At 52.3% G+C, this 12,187-nt stretch overlaps 1 protein-coding gene across 3 annotated transcripts in view; it reads left to right on the forward strand.

Annotated features, from left to right (window-relative positions):
* The first annotated feature begins 1,056 nt into the window (after positions 1-1,056).
* The window catches only part of MAML3 (mastermind like transcriptional coactivator 3), a 201,691-nt gene continuing 190,560 nt past the window's right edge, over positions 1,057-12,187 (forward strand). For 2 of the 3 annotated variants that reach the window (XM_031588809.2, XM_090138645.1), the window contains exon 1: positions 3,280-3,660. In XM_031588809.2, the coding sequence (XP_031444669.1) occupies positions 3,295-3,660 (366 nt within the window). In that variant the 5' untranslated portion in view covers positions 3,280-3,294. Of the gene's footprint in view, positions 1,744-3,279; positions 3,661-12,187 lie in introns of those variants that run through there. The other variant, XM_090138646.1, reaches the window with a different exon arrangement.

A 12,187-nucleotide genomic window follows, 5' to 3' on the forward strand; every position in this document is an offset into this window, starting at 1 on the left:
CCCTCATTGTTTTGCTCTCCTGTTCCTTTTCAACCTCGATGACTTTTCTTTAACTATTTAGAGCAACTTCTTTTGCTCCAGCCTCGGTTCATTGCTGGAAGGATTCCTGCAGCTCCAGCTTTCTGACAGCCACAGTTCGTGGCCACCCCAGCTGTCCTGAGAATGTTAGCCATGCTGCCACGCTGCACTTGGATTTCACTGATGCATTCGTGGAGGTTTTGGGGTTTTGTTTTTAATCAACCCTCAATTATATGGCTTTTCTTTTAACTACTCTGGAGATGACATTATTATTCTCTTTGGCCTACAGTTGTATTAGGCAATGTGCACTTAAATACCTTACCATAGTAAGTGAAGTACATCTGATTTGCTCACTGTATCCTGGAGAAACTTCAGCAGAAATTTTCGAAGTGCTTTTTGTGGGGTAAGAAAGCTTCATCCATACCCAAAAGGCGTCTGTTATCTGGCTTCCAAAGTTACTATGCTCAGTGGGCATGCCGAGCTGTTGATGCTAGGCTGGCCTTGAAGCAGATACCAGTGTCACCATGACATCCATTGACTCACACAGGAACCATTTAATCATGGTAGGAGCACTCAGCAAGGTTTCTACCCAGGCAGCCGCTCCGAAAGTCACTCTCCTGCCCATGGTGCTTTGAAACTTACTGCCCCAAAGCAGCAGTTTGCAACCTGTGTGAGAGCACCGGCCTTTCTGGCACAGCAGGGATCAGCTTTATCCTCAGGGTACTTTCAACTTTGCCCATCTACGGGATAGCCCCTAACTCGGCTGACAAAGGGGAAGTGGTTTCAGTATGTTGCTCTGCAAATACGTATTTTCTGTGTTATTTATGGAGCTCCTCCCATTGATATGACTAGCTGGGTTATCTGTGGGGCTTTACTTGTTCCGAAGCTGCTATTGATTAAATGCTGAGATGTTTTTTTTTTAGAAGCTGTCATTGGAACATGCTTAGGCTGCATTTGCTGTCAGCTTAGCAGTCATGTTGCTGCATCTTCCTCTGAATTCCTCTCCCAGCTGGGCTCTTTCATTTCTTAGCATTAAAATAGATTCTTCCTAATTAGACAGATCTCTGTCATGATAATCATCTTGTGAACGTATGCTGTATATTCATATTGCGTCTCTTTTCACAGATGAGGCCCATGCTTTGTAATTTTTCAGAATCGTAACTGACTGAATAGATCCTTTACCAGGCAATCATCTCCTGTAACCCTCAATTAGTGCCCTGCCAACCGATACTGGCAGGCATCAGCGAGTGCACCATATATCCCTCGGCCCTTGGGAATGTATATAGTTCCCCAAACAGCAGATTTCGGCTGTAGTGTTTCAGGAGCCTCAGCGTTAGCATCCTTAAATAAAAGCGACCCAAAACCAAACGGTGAAACCTCACGGCTATTGCCGGCTATTTTACAACCGCCACTCAGCTTCCAGCACCGAGCTCTGGCTACCGCAAAACTTCGCCGAAACCTGCCGAAAGCTCACGGATGGCAGCACGGCGCCGAGCCAGGAGCGGGACCCGGAGATCCGCGCGGGTCCTCGCCGCTCCGTGGGGTGCCGGTGCTCGGCGCACGGCGGACTGCAGGGGGCACTACGGGGAGCTCCGGAGCGGCGGGGCTGAGCTCTGCTCCTCGGCCGCTGCCGGGGAGAGTTCGGGGGGGAGAAGGGGGACGAGCCCGCGTGCCCCCGCCGGCCTCGCGAGGCGCTCATTGCCGATCGGTGTCATTTGCCCGCTGGTAAGGATTTAGTCTGCTCGTGGCCGGGAGCTGTCGCAATAGGAACGCGATAAAAGCCAACTTTGAGGCTGCCGAGGAGACAAAGGCGGCTTTTTGCCGCTGTCGGGAGCTCGGAAGCCGTGCCCTGTGCCAGCGTGCCGCGGCACAAACGGGGACGGCGTAGGTCAGCTCCCACGCCCGGTGCGCGAGTTCCCACTTCTCCCTGTTTCCAGCGGCGCGTTCCAGAAGAGGGGTGTCCCCGAGAGACGGGGCTCGGCTTCACGCGTCTCCGTTCAACAAGGAGTTGGCAAACACCGGCTGACACTTTGAACGCGAGAGCCGCGCGCGTACGGAGCGCTCCGGCCGCTGCCGTCCGGTTGCGGGCGACCCGGCAGCGCTCCCCGCCGCATCAAACGCAGAAGTTCGGCGGGCTCGAGCCGCTCGCTTCTCGCCGTTCGTTATGCAGCGGTTTCACGCCGGAGGGAAACGCGGCGTGCCCCCCCGCGGGGCCACCGCTCCGGGCACGGCGGGGAGGGGGGCCGAGCGGGGCGGCAGGTGGCGGCCGCGCCGAGCCGCGCGGCGCCGGGGGGCCCGGCCGCGTCCGCTCCTGCTGGGCGGCGTCCGCGCCGGGTTTTGCACCTTGTCCCCGGGTCTGCCTCCCGGCCCGGGGAGCCGCGCCGTGCGCCGAGCGCTGCCGCCCTGTATCACTCCGCTGGCACGGAGGGGAGGAGGAGGAGAAGAGGAGGAGGAGAAGGAGGAGGAGGAGGAGGGCCCTCGATCATTGTGGCGGCGGCGGAGCGCGGCGCCCGGCTGTGTGAGCGCGGCGCTCCGCACGGGCTCGGCGGCTCCGCTCTCCCCGGCGCGGCCCCGGCTCGTGCATGTGCGGGCCGGCCGCGGGCCGAGGCGTGCCGCTGGGTTCCCGTTGCCATGCAGCCCGGCAGCGCGAGTACTTTGCGAGCGCGGCGCGGCACGAGAGCCCAAACTTTTCTCTAGGAGGAACGTACAATGAGCGAGCGGCCGTGCCCGCCCCTGGGTGCCGGGGCGCGCGAGTGAGTGTGCGGCGTGTGCACGGCGCGTGCGAGCGTGGGCGCGTGCGGAGTCCCCGCGTGTGCGTGTGCCATCCCCGCGTGCGCGTGTGTGTGCGTGCGGAGGGGCGCGTGTTCCCCTCACCCATGGGGAGCGCGGGCTCTGGGAGCGACCTCCGGCGGCCCCGCGGAGCCGCTCTGGGCACCACGGATCGCGGAGGAGCCGCGGGAGGCGAAGAGCCGCGCTGAGCCCCGGAGTTGGCCGCCGCCGCCGCTCAGTTGTTGCGCCGCTTCCCGGCGGTCACCCCCGGCACCTTCCCCGCTCGCCGCACCCCCTCCCGCCCCCCCCGCCGCGCTCCGCTCTTCTCCTCCTTCATGTTTTGGAGCTCCTCGAGGGGGATTGGCTGGGGGCGAGGAGCAGCGCTCGCCGGGGATCGCCGCTTCCCCGCTACATGCCGGTGCCCCCCCCGCCCCGCGGGGCTGTGAGCGGGACCCCGCGGGGGGCAGCGCGCCGAGTTCCTCCGGAGCGGCGCGCGCGGGGCCGGGCATGGGGGATTTCGCGGCCCCGGCCGCCAACGGCAGCAGCGTCTGCATCAACGCCGGCCTCGGCGGAGGGCTCGCCGGGGCCGGCGGCGGCGGCGGCGGCGTCCCCAAGCACAGCACCGTGGTGGAGCGGCTGCGGCAGCGCATCGAGGGCTGCCGGCGGCACCATGTCAGCTGCGAGAGCCGCTACCAGCAGGCGCAGGCGGAGCAGCTGGAGCTGGAGCGCAGGGACACCGTGAGCCTCTACCAGAGGACGCTGGAGCAGCGGGCCAAGAAGACGGGCGCGGGCGGCAAGCAGCCGCCGCCGAGCAAGCAGCCGCAGGACGCCGAGCCCGCCGCGGCCGAGCAGCGCAACCACACGCTGATCATGGTAAGGGCCGCTCGGGGGGCGCGGCGCGGCGCGGCGGGAGGACAAACTTTTTCCCCGGCTCCTCCGGCGGGGGTTTGGGAGAGGGACCGCGTTGCCGGGGGCCGGAGCCGTGCTTGGGGACGGTGCGAGGCTGCCCGCCTGCGGGCCGGGGGCTCTCGGGGCGAGCGGCAGCCGGCGCTCGGGCGCTGCCTAAAGTTTCCTCGGGTTTTAAGGAGCTCGGCGAGGAGCGGAGCGGGGGGGGCAGGGGGCGGAGGCTGAGCCGGTCTGAGCGCGGCTGCGAGTAGGAAGCGGAGTTTCCCACTCCCAGCCTGCGCCGATGATGAATAATAAGAGGCGGCGCGGGGGGAGCGGGGCCGCCGGCCGCGGCCGTACGGGGAGCGGTGGCCGCGCGTTCCTTCTGCCGTGTGTGTCCCGACGCGTCCCCGCACCGCGCTGCCCGGGGGCGGGCGGCCGCTCTCTGTCTGCCGGGCGCACAATGGGCGGCGGGGGAAGGAGGACGAGGAGGAGGAGAAAGAGGAGGAGAAAAAGGAAGGCGGCGGCGGGGCTTCCGAGCGCCGCACGTCCCTCCCGCGGACCCTCCCTCGCCCATCCCGGGCCGAGCCGAGCCCTGCTCCCGGCGCCCCGGCGGCGGCGGCACCTTCCTTCCCCCCGTCCCTCCCCGCGGCCCCGCTTTGTCTGCCCGTTCCGACGCGCGGGGGGCGGGGGTGGCTCCTCCGGCGGCAGACAAAAGCTCCGCGCTGCCCCCCCCGCCTCCCGCCCCTCGGCCGCCTCCCGGCCTCTCCCCGGGGGCCCGGCCCGGCCCGGCCGCGTAGGGGCAGGGCGCAGCGGCGACCACACAAAGCGGGGGCGGGGGGAGTCCGCGCGCAGGAAGCGGAGAAGCCTCCCGCTGGCATCTCGCCGCTCTCCTGCCGCTGCCGTGGTGGCACGGCCGTTCCGACTAACCGCGGGGCTGCCGGCGTTCTGCCGGCTCCGGGCCGTGCTCTCCTCGGCCCCGGCCCCGCAGCGCTGCCGGGTTGCGGTTGGGCAGCTCGAGGGTTGGTCCTTCTCTGTGTGTCTGGGCGGGCGGGCTGCCGTGCTGAAGTTGCGGGGACCGACGGGGCGACGCGGCTGCGGCCGTCCGTGTTCTTTTGCTTCGCGTGGGGAAGGAAAGTCGAGGAGCTGAGAGCAGCCCCGTGTAGCGATAGCTGGCAGGGATCCGGTAATTGCACGGCGGCGGTGTGCCGTGTGTCGGTACGGGATGTGCACGGACCTTTCGCGTTTAAGAAGAGCAATTCTAACCCTTGATCAAAGCACACTCGCTTCCAGCGGCTGCTCTATTTATAAGGATGTGCGTTGTAGAAATATGTAGAAGTGTAATCTGCTCCGTTTCACTTATAGAATGTTAATTATGACTTCTGTCTCATCTGAGAGCATTAGGGAACATTCACTGGCACGTGAAATTTGTACTTAAAGCCTGGGAAGTTCCTCTTTTCAAAGCAACTGAAAGACATTTAATTTGAAACCTTTATATTTTTTAATAGTATGGTAAACCAAAAGCAAGAAGAAAATCAAAGCAGAAAGTTCCTTGTGTCTGGCTGTCAGAAGTTTGCAAAGAAGTTTCACAGTATAAATGAGTTGGGATTATTTACCAAACCAGCTTTGTGTTCCTTGTTTTCTTTTGCCTTGACTTAACACACCAGCGTGTGCATTAGGCTTTTTTCCCTTGCTCAGGTAGGCGAGGGCAGGGAGGGCTGCTGTGTGCATTCACTTCCATCAGGAGGGCTGGGGAACCACAGGGCAGTGCTCGCTCCCTAGGTTCACAGAGGTACCTACTGAATCATAGGTACCTGATTGAATCGTAGAATCGTTAAGGTTGGAAAAGATCACTAAAATCATCCATCATCACCACCAATACTGACTGCTCATCACGTCCTTCAATGCCACATCCACATGGTTCTTGAATACCTGCAGGAATGGTGACTCTGCCACCTCCCTGGGCAGCTGTGCCACTGCTCTTTCAGAGAAGAACTGTTTAGGACCCCATGTAAACAAGGAGGTGGTTCTCAGTGGCAGCCTTTTTTGGGAAGGGGCATAAGAGCACGGGCTTGGCTGTGTCTTTTGAACTGCTGATCTACTTTGACTTTGTATCTTGCCATAGACCAAGTTTTTGCTGGCTGAATTTTGAAAGATCTGAACTGCTAGCTGGTTTAGCCTATCCCATTTGAGGAGAGCAGTGTGTCTCAGAACTTGTTTGTGCCCTTGCAGGCATTGAATGGGATGTGCCCCAAAATCCAAGTTGTTTATATATAGCTGGGAGAACTTTTTTTTTTCTTTCTTTCCAGTCCAACCTGGCAAAAGCCACAGTTGTTCTCTGTGTTTTTGGGTTGGGTGATTAGAATGTCATACCAGTGAGGCTGTGAAGGAAGCATTGGGAACATTTGCAGACCATCCAAAATTCTGGTTCCAGGAAACATCAACGCATTATTTCAGTGCTTGTGAGTTAATCTGTCTTTGCGTTTGCAGCTCTTCTGGCCCTGCATCCATAGTATTGTGTGAATGTGGTCCAGAGGCTGTATGTGTGTGTATGTATACGACATAACCAGTACATGTTTAGTATACAGTAGTGTATGTAAGATATATATTGCCAAATTAAACTACCTACATCCTATCCCTGACTCTGCTGTTCTGTGCAGCCTTGTCATTTATTTTTGTCCAATGAAGCTCTACTTTGGTAATTACCACATTGAACTTCTGATGCACGTACATTTGCATCTGAGCTCTGCCACAGTGTTTAAAGGTGCTGGAGCTACTTTTTTCTCTTTTAAAGGCTCTTCAACACTTTTCTTATTTAGCATCATGATGGGCTTGATAGCCACTGTGTCGGATTGACCGTTTATAACCCTGAATGAAAAATGATTTTTAAACACCGTAAAACGTTATTTAGAAATCAGTGATGGAAGTTAACTGACCTATTAGATCATCCTTTCTGCTCCCCTGCCAGGGCACACGATGCCAGTTCGGAGTTGGTTTAAAGTTGGAGAAAGCACAGCTGGCAAACACAGTGTTTTCCATCAGTGCTCTTTTACACACCCTGGGCTAATGCACCGCCTCGTGGAAGTGAATGGTCACATCCCTCCTACCTGTGAGAAGGGAGATGGGCAGAGCAGTGCCTTCAGCTTGGTCGGTATAGGAACAGAATGACGTGTTTGGAATTACAGCAGTCTGGCTGTATCTGTTCCTTGTTCGCAGATATTCCACCCCAGGAAAGCAGTTACCCTTTTTCTTGCTTCCTTTCTATTGGAGAGGGTATCCCCAGTGAAATATGCAACTTCTTTGTGGGTCTTAGTGATGAGACTGAGCGTCAAGTGGTGCCATTGGTCTTGTAGGCAGTTTCTTACAGCTCACATGTGCTGTATTTGTTAGGTACCTGTGTGTGTGTTCATGCATCTGCGTGCAGTTCTTGTGCTTCTCACATAGCATTGCTATGCAGCTTCTGTACAGGTGCTCAGGGGTTCATCAGTTACTCTACAGGAAAGGTCTGTTTCTCTATCATTGCAAAAAGGTGAAAAGAAAGATATTTTTCGGATGGTTCTTCTTATTTTCCACAAGAGATAAAATACCGTTGCCCTTACTCATGCCTGATGATGAAGTGGAATTAAGCATCTCTGCAGCTAGTGAGCAGTGCCTGAGCTTGTTTGCATGAGAGTAAGGTTGGTGGTGAACACAGAGCTGGGATGACACCAGAATTAAATCCTAGGCCAACAACATTCCTCCCCTCATATGCCTCATGGAAGGAGTCATTCTGTAACCCTTTTTATTTTGCTCTTCCTCTAAGGGTGGATCTCTGTTTCTTTCCACAGCCTCTCCCATTTTAGTTCTCCTTTCCATAGCGACTCATGCTTGATGCTCCTGTGTGATTCTTGTCCTTTAGGATGAGGAGTTTCTGTGCTGACCTCCTTTTGCAGCTCATCAGCACAATAGGTTTCATCTTAGCAAATGGAAAGGAATAGAGAGACTCTTCACTGCAAGCCCTGCCAGCCTCTGGTGACCTTTATGTGCTTTAAATGAAACGTGTCTCTTTAAGAGATAGCGGGTTGGGTCTGAATGAGCCATATCTGGAGCAGAGAAAGTTGTGTTTTGACACTGTAAGTGCTCATAGTGAGATCTACCTTCAGCTTGGCCAAACAGCAGGGTGCAAAGTCCTGCCCTGAAGTCTGAGGCCTGATGGAGTTCAGGAGGAAAGACTTTGACTGGAAGTTGTCCAAAACTATTCTGCTAGCAGAGCCAAAAACATTAACACACACACAGTTGACTGCATTTAGGCTAACCTAAGTTTGTGCACATAAAGCTCAAAGTTTCACAAGTAGCTTGAACTGGTATAAGTGGGAACTGCAGCCTCCAAGGAGGTCTCATCTGAGGTGAATGGCTGTGTTTTCTGGCTGCCCCCCTTTGCACATGGAGCTTTCTGGTCAGCGGGTTCACCAAGCAGGTAGGGAAGATAGAATTTATTTTTTTTTTCCTTTCATTCTGGGATGGCTTTCAGCTGGATCAGGTCCATGGTTTGTTTGACTGTCCCTCCCATGGGCAGCGCAGTCTTACAACACCTTAATCCTGCTGTGAAACTTTGCCCTTATCCCAGGACAAACACATGGGATGTTAGTTAAAACGTGCCTACCTGCTTGCACACCCTTTTTGTCAGAGCACAGTAACCTCTGGAAAGGGGCGAGTGATCCTGTCCCTTAATACAGGCAGGGCATGAGAGCACTGTGAGAAGCAGCAAAGGAGTCAGAGTTCATTTTTACTTAGCCACTCACACATATGTGCCATTTGGTTGCATATTACTCCAATATGTATAATTCATGTGAGAGATGTGCTTGGATTAGCAGGGGTTTAAGGACAGGTCTGACAGCCAGGAACTGCTGACAGAAGTCCTTCAAGTGTTCAGTCTGGTGAATTGAAATGTGAGGTTCAGTCTCAGGCTGGAGCTGGGAACCTGTAGTCAGTTTTCTAGGCTGAGATCTCGCGGGCTGTTCAGATAAGCAACACACTTGCATGTTCAGTGGGAATTTGGGAGCCTTAGCAGTTTGAAATATTTATTTTCCTAGTTTGTCTAAGATGGTGAGTCATAAAATTGTATAATTTTGATTACCCTTTTGTTTCCCCCTCACGTACTTCAGGTGCGCAGCGTTTGCAGTCTGCTCCTGTTTGCTTTTGGAATATTTGCAACCCAGTTTTACTGAGGTTAGAAATAAATGTGTTTTTAAACTTGTGGTGGTTAATAAGATAGCAGCTGCTGAATATTGTTTTTGCCTACAGGAAGGGGCTGAGCTGCTCTCTTTCAAGACTTCCCGCTTTCAGATTGATTTTGCTTGCCACCACGTACAGTGTAATTGTAAGGAGATATGAATACTTTAAACTTAGCTGACCTGTGAGAAGAGAGAAGTGTGTCTGCCTGTAATCTCCTTGTGTTTTCTGTAGGTTCCTCTGACTGTTAAGGCTAATGCTGAAGTGCTGTTGGTAGAGAAGAAGATCTGTTGCTCTGCACAATCGCAGCACACAGGGAGTGGAAAAGAGGTTTGAATTCATGACTTTTGGAAGAGCTAGGCTAATAAACAGAAAGACCAACAACTCTCCCATTTTCACTCTGTATTTTTCATCATGGCCGCTTTCTACAAGGTTTTCAAATAGGGCTGTATACGGTTCTGCAAGATCCTTGCTTCTCAGCAACTGCAGCTTGGAGGAGTGAACCAAAGCTGCTAGGATGTGGTTGGATGTGGCTCTGGGCAGCCTGGTCTGGTGGTTGGGGACCCTGCACATAGCAGGGGGTTGAAACTGGATGGTCATTGTGGTCCTTTTCAACCCAGGCCAATCCATGATTCTGTGAGTTGCTTTTTAATAAATCGTGGGCTCTTGGACTCTGCCTCTTTGGTGGAGGTTTCCTGCATTATTTTTATGCCACTTCAGGAAATCTCAGGCCTGTTCAGAAGTCATTGGATTTTGTGCACGTAGGTAAGGAACAGAGTTGTTCCCCAGCCTTACTCTTCCCCTGCACATTATCACAACAAGCAGTCGGTATGACTGCACATGCGTGTTTCTATAAACCAGCACGTGTACCCATATGGCAGCTTTTAGACTGTGCTTTAAAAGACAACGTGAAAGGATTTACGCTGCAAGGATTTGTAATGGTGGAGGGTGACCAGTGATCGGTTCTGATGGCAGAAGGGGATGTACTAATCAGATAAGAAAAACCCCTGGCCTGATATGCATCCATTTTCTATATTTTCAGCTTTCTTTCTCTTTCCTTTGGCTCATATCTAATCCACAGTGATACTTTGGCACTTCTTCATTGTGTTTAATCTAAGGGAGGAAGGGAGTTGGTTATGGCAGATGAGAGATTGGGAGAGTTATGGAAGGTATTGGAGTTTTTTAATCATTTACATTCCCTTATAATAAGGAGGATAGAGCAGCACTTAGCCAAGAGAGAAATTGCAGCATTTCCTGCCACTTCTGTTTATGCAGAGTTTTGTGGTTACAGATGCTCTACTATTTGAGAAAATGACTTTAAAATATATCTTAGCTGGCAGTCGTCGTCTTTGGGCTGCTGAAAGGATTGTTACATTTCAGCTGTGATTTTCACTGTTGCTCATTTTTGTCTCTGGGGCTGGTGGCTGCTGTTCTGATTTCTCTGAGTTGCATTCCAGTGCATAAGTGAAAACTGTTACAAGCATTAAATAACCAATTTTTAATAATGCTTTTGGCAAGCAGCGTCTCTTTTCATTGCACGTAGTTCTGGTTCTCCCTGAAGCAGGTAATGGATCTCTGAAGACTTGGGTGGACTCCTGCTTTTGGTGGTAGACTTCTGTGGGTGGATGACAGCCACGTTGTTTGGGCTCCTGGTTGGCTGAAGCATTGCGGCTTGTAGTACATGGCTGCATGCTAAGTAATGGTTCCAAGTAATCTGTAGATCCTATCCGTTTTCCTGCTATGATGACATAAATAATTTGTGCTAACGAGTTTGTAGGCTGGAAAATTGTTTCAAGTCTGGATTGCTGCAGTTTTGAAAATTTGTCTTAGAGAATTTGGCTTCATGTTTTTTTCGTCCAGAGAAGCTGTCTGGGTTTCTCTAACACTTTGAATATACGTTGTACTTAATGCGAAACAGAAAAAGGATACATTGTTTTTTCTCCTTCGTTTCATTGTTAAAAGCTTTCTCCTTTTATATTTTCACCACCGCCTATCTTGGTAACAGTTTTGTTGCCGGCAGTGGATAGTGATAATGGAGGTTAGTGAATGCAGAATAGCAAAAGCAAAACTGATTTCAGTCCTCCCTTCCCCTCACCCGTGGCTGTGGTAAAGTGTCTGGCAGTCCTGTCACAGCCAGAGAGGGGCTCCAGGAAGTTGGCACACACCGTCTTTACAGTTGTTATGGATGTTTGAATACATGGAACAGACTGTTTCGTTCTTTCATTTTGTGTCAAAATACATGCTGTCACGAGAAAGTGGTTCCTTGGGGATGGCAAATTTGTCCCTCTCTTCTTTTTTATTACAAATTTTCCTGTTGCTTTAGTCCAGTGGTAAGAACACATAGGTTTAGCCATCTTTATCCAAATGGACTAGCTGTATTTGCATGGCACACTGTTTACACTATGAGTAGGTGCTGCAAACCTGTCAACATCTGGAACATCTGGCTAGTTAACCTCTCTCTGGTCTTTTCATATGTGTCTGCCTAAGGGTGAGCCAGGTGAGGCAGCTGGGGCAGTTTAGCTGTTTGCTGCTGCTAAGTGATGCTCCAACGCTCTGCCTTACTTCTGGACTTCTGAAAGCAGTCAGCTGAAGACAATTTCTATGGCTTTGTAATGGGAGAACTGGTAAAGGTGAGATAAGTTATAATTCTCTGAAGGGATTTTTCATGAAACTGTAACTTTGTGATTAGAATAGATGATTTGCTTTTACAGTAAGTTATGGCTGGGTGATTAAGTGGGATGCTTTTGTTTAGTTGTTTTTTTGCATTTTATTTCTTTTCCTCCTTTCTCAGAGATGCTATTTTTTTTTGGAATTAACTCAATAGAATCACAACAGGTAAACAGCAGCACTGGGGATAACGGTATTTCTTCTGATGCAGCGTGTTCCAGATGTCAAATGACAGTAGTGGTTACTTGAGAAGATGCTTGCTTCTGGTTTCAAAATTGTTTACCTCCCAGCTCCGTGACATGTGCTGTGGGTAGTGTGCACATAATGAACGTACACCATAAAGCTGTGTTAAGAATAGGGCCTGCTAGCTTTCCCACAAAGGTAAAGGCAGGAGTGAGGCATGCTGGTCACCTCCAATAGCAGCTTTGGATTCCCCCCACCCCTCCCATTTTTAGGCTGCTTGTAATTAATTTTTTTTTAAGGTAGAGGAACTTTTCTGAGCTCTTCATTTGCAAACTTAGATGTTTGTAAAGGCAGGAAGAGAACTTGAGGCCAATAAGTGAAAAATGGTGATTTTCATATGCTACAAAACTAGCATAAACAAACTGGTATGAAATATGTCATCTCATTTTAGAGG

Source organism: Phasianus colchicus, chromosome 4 (genome assembly GCF_987193195.1).
Source record: "Phasianus colchicus chromosome 4, bPhaCol1.hap1.1, whole genome shotgun sequence".
NCBI classification, from domain to species: Eukaryota; Metazoa; Chordata; class Aves; order Galliformes; family Phasianidae; genus Phasianus; species Phasianus colchicus.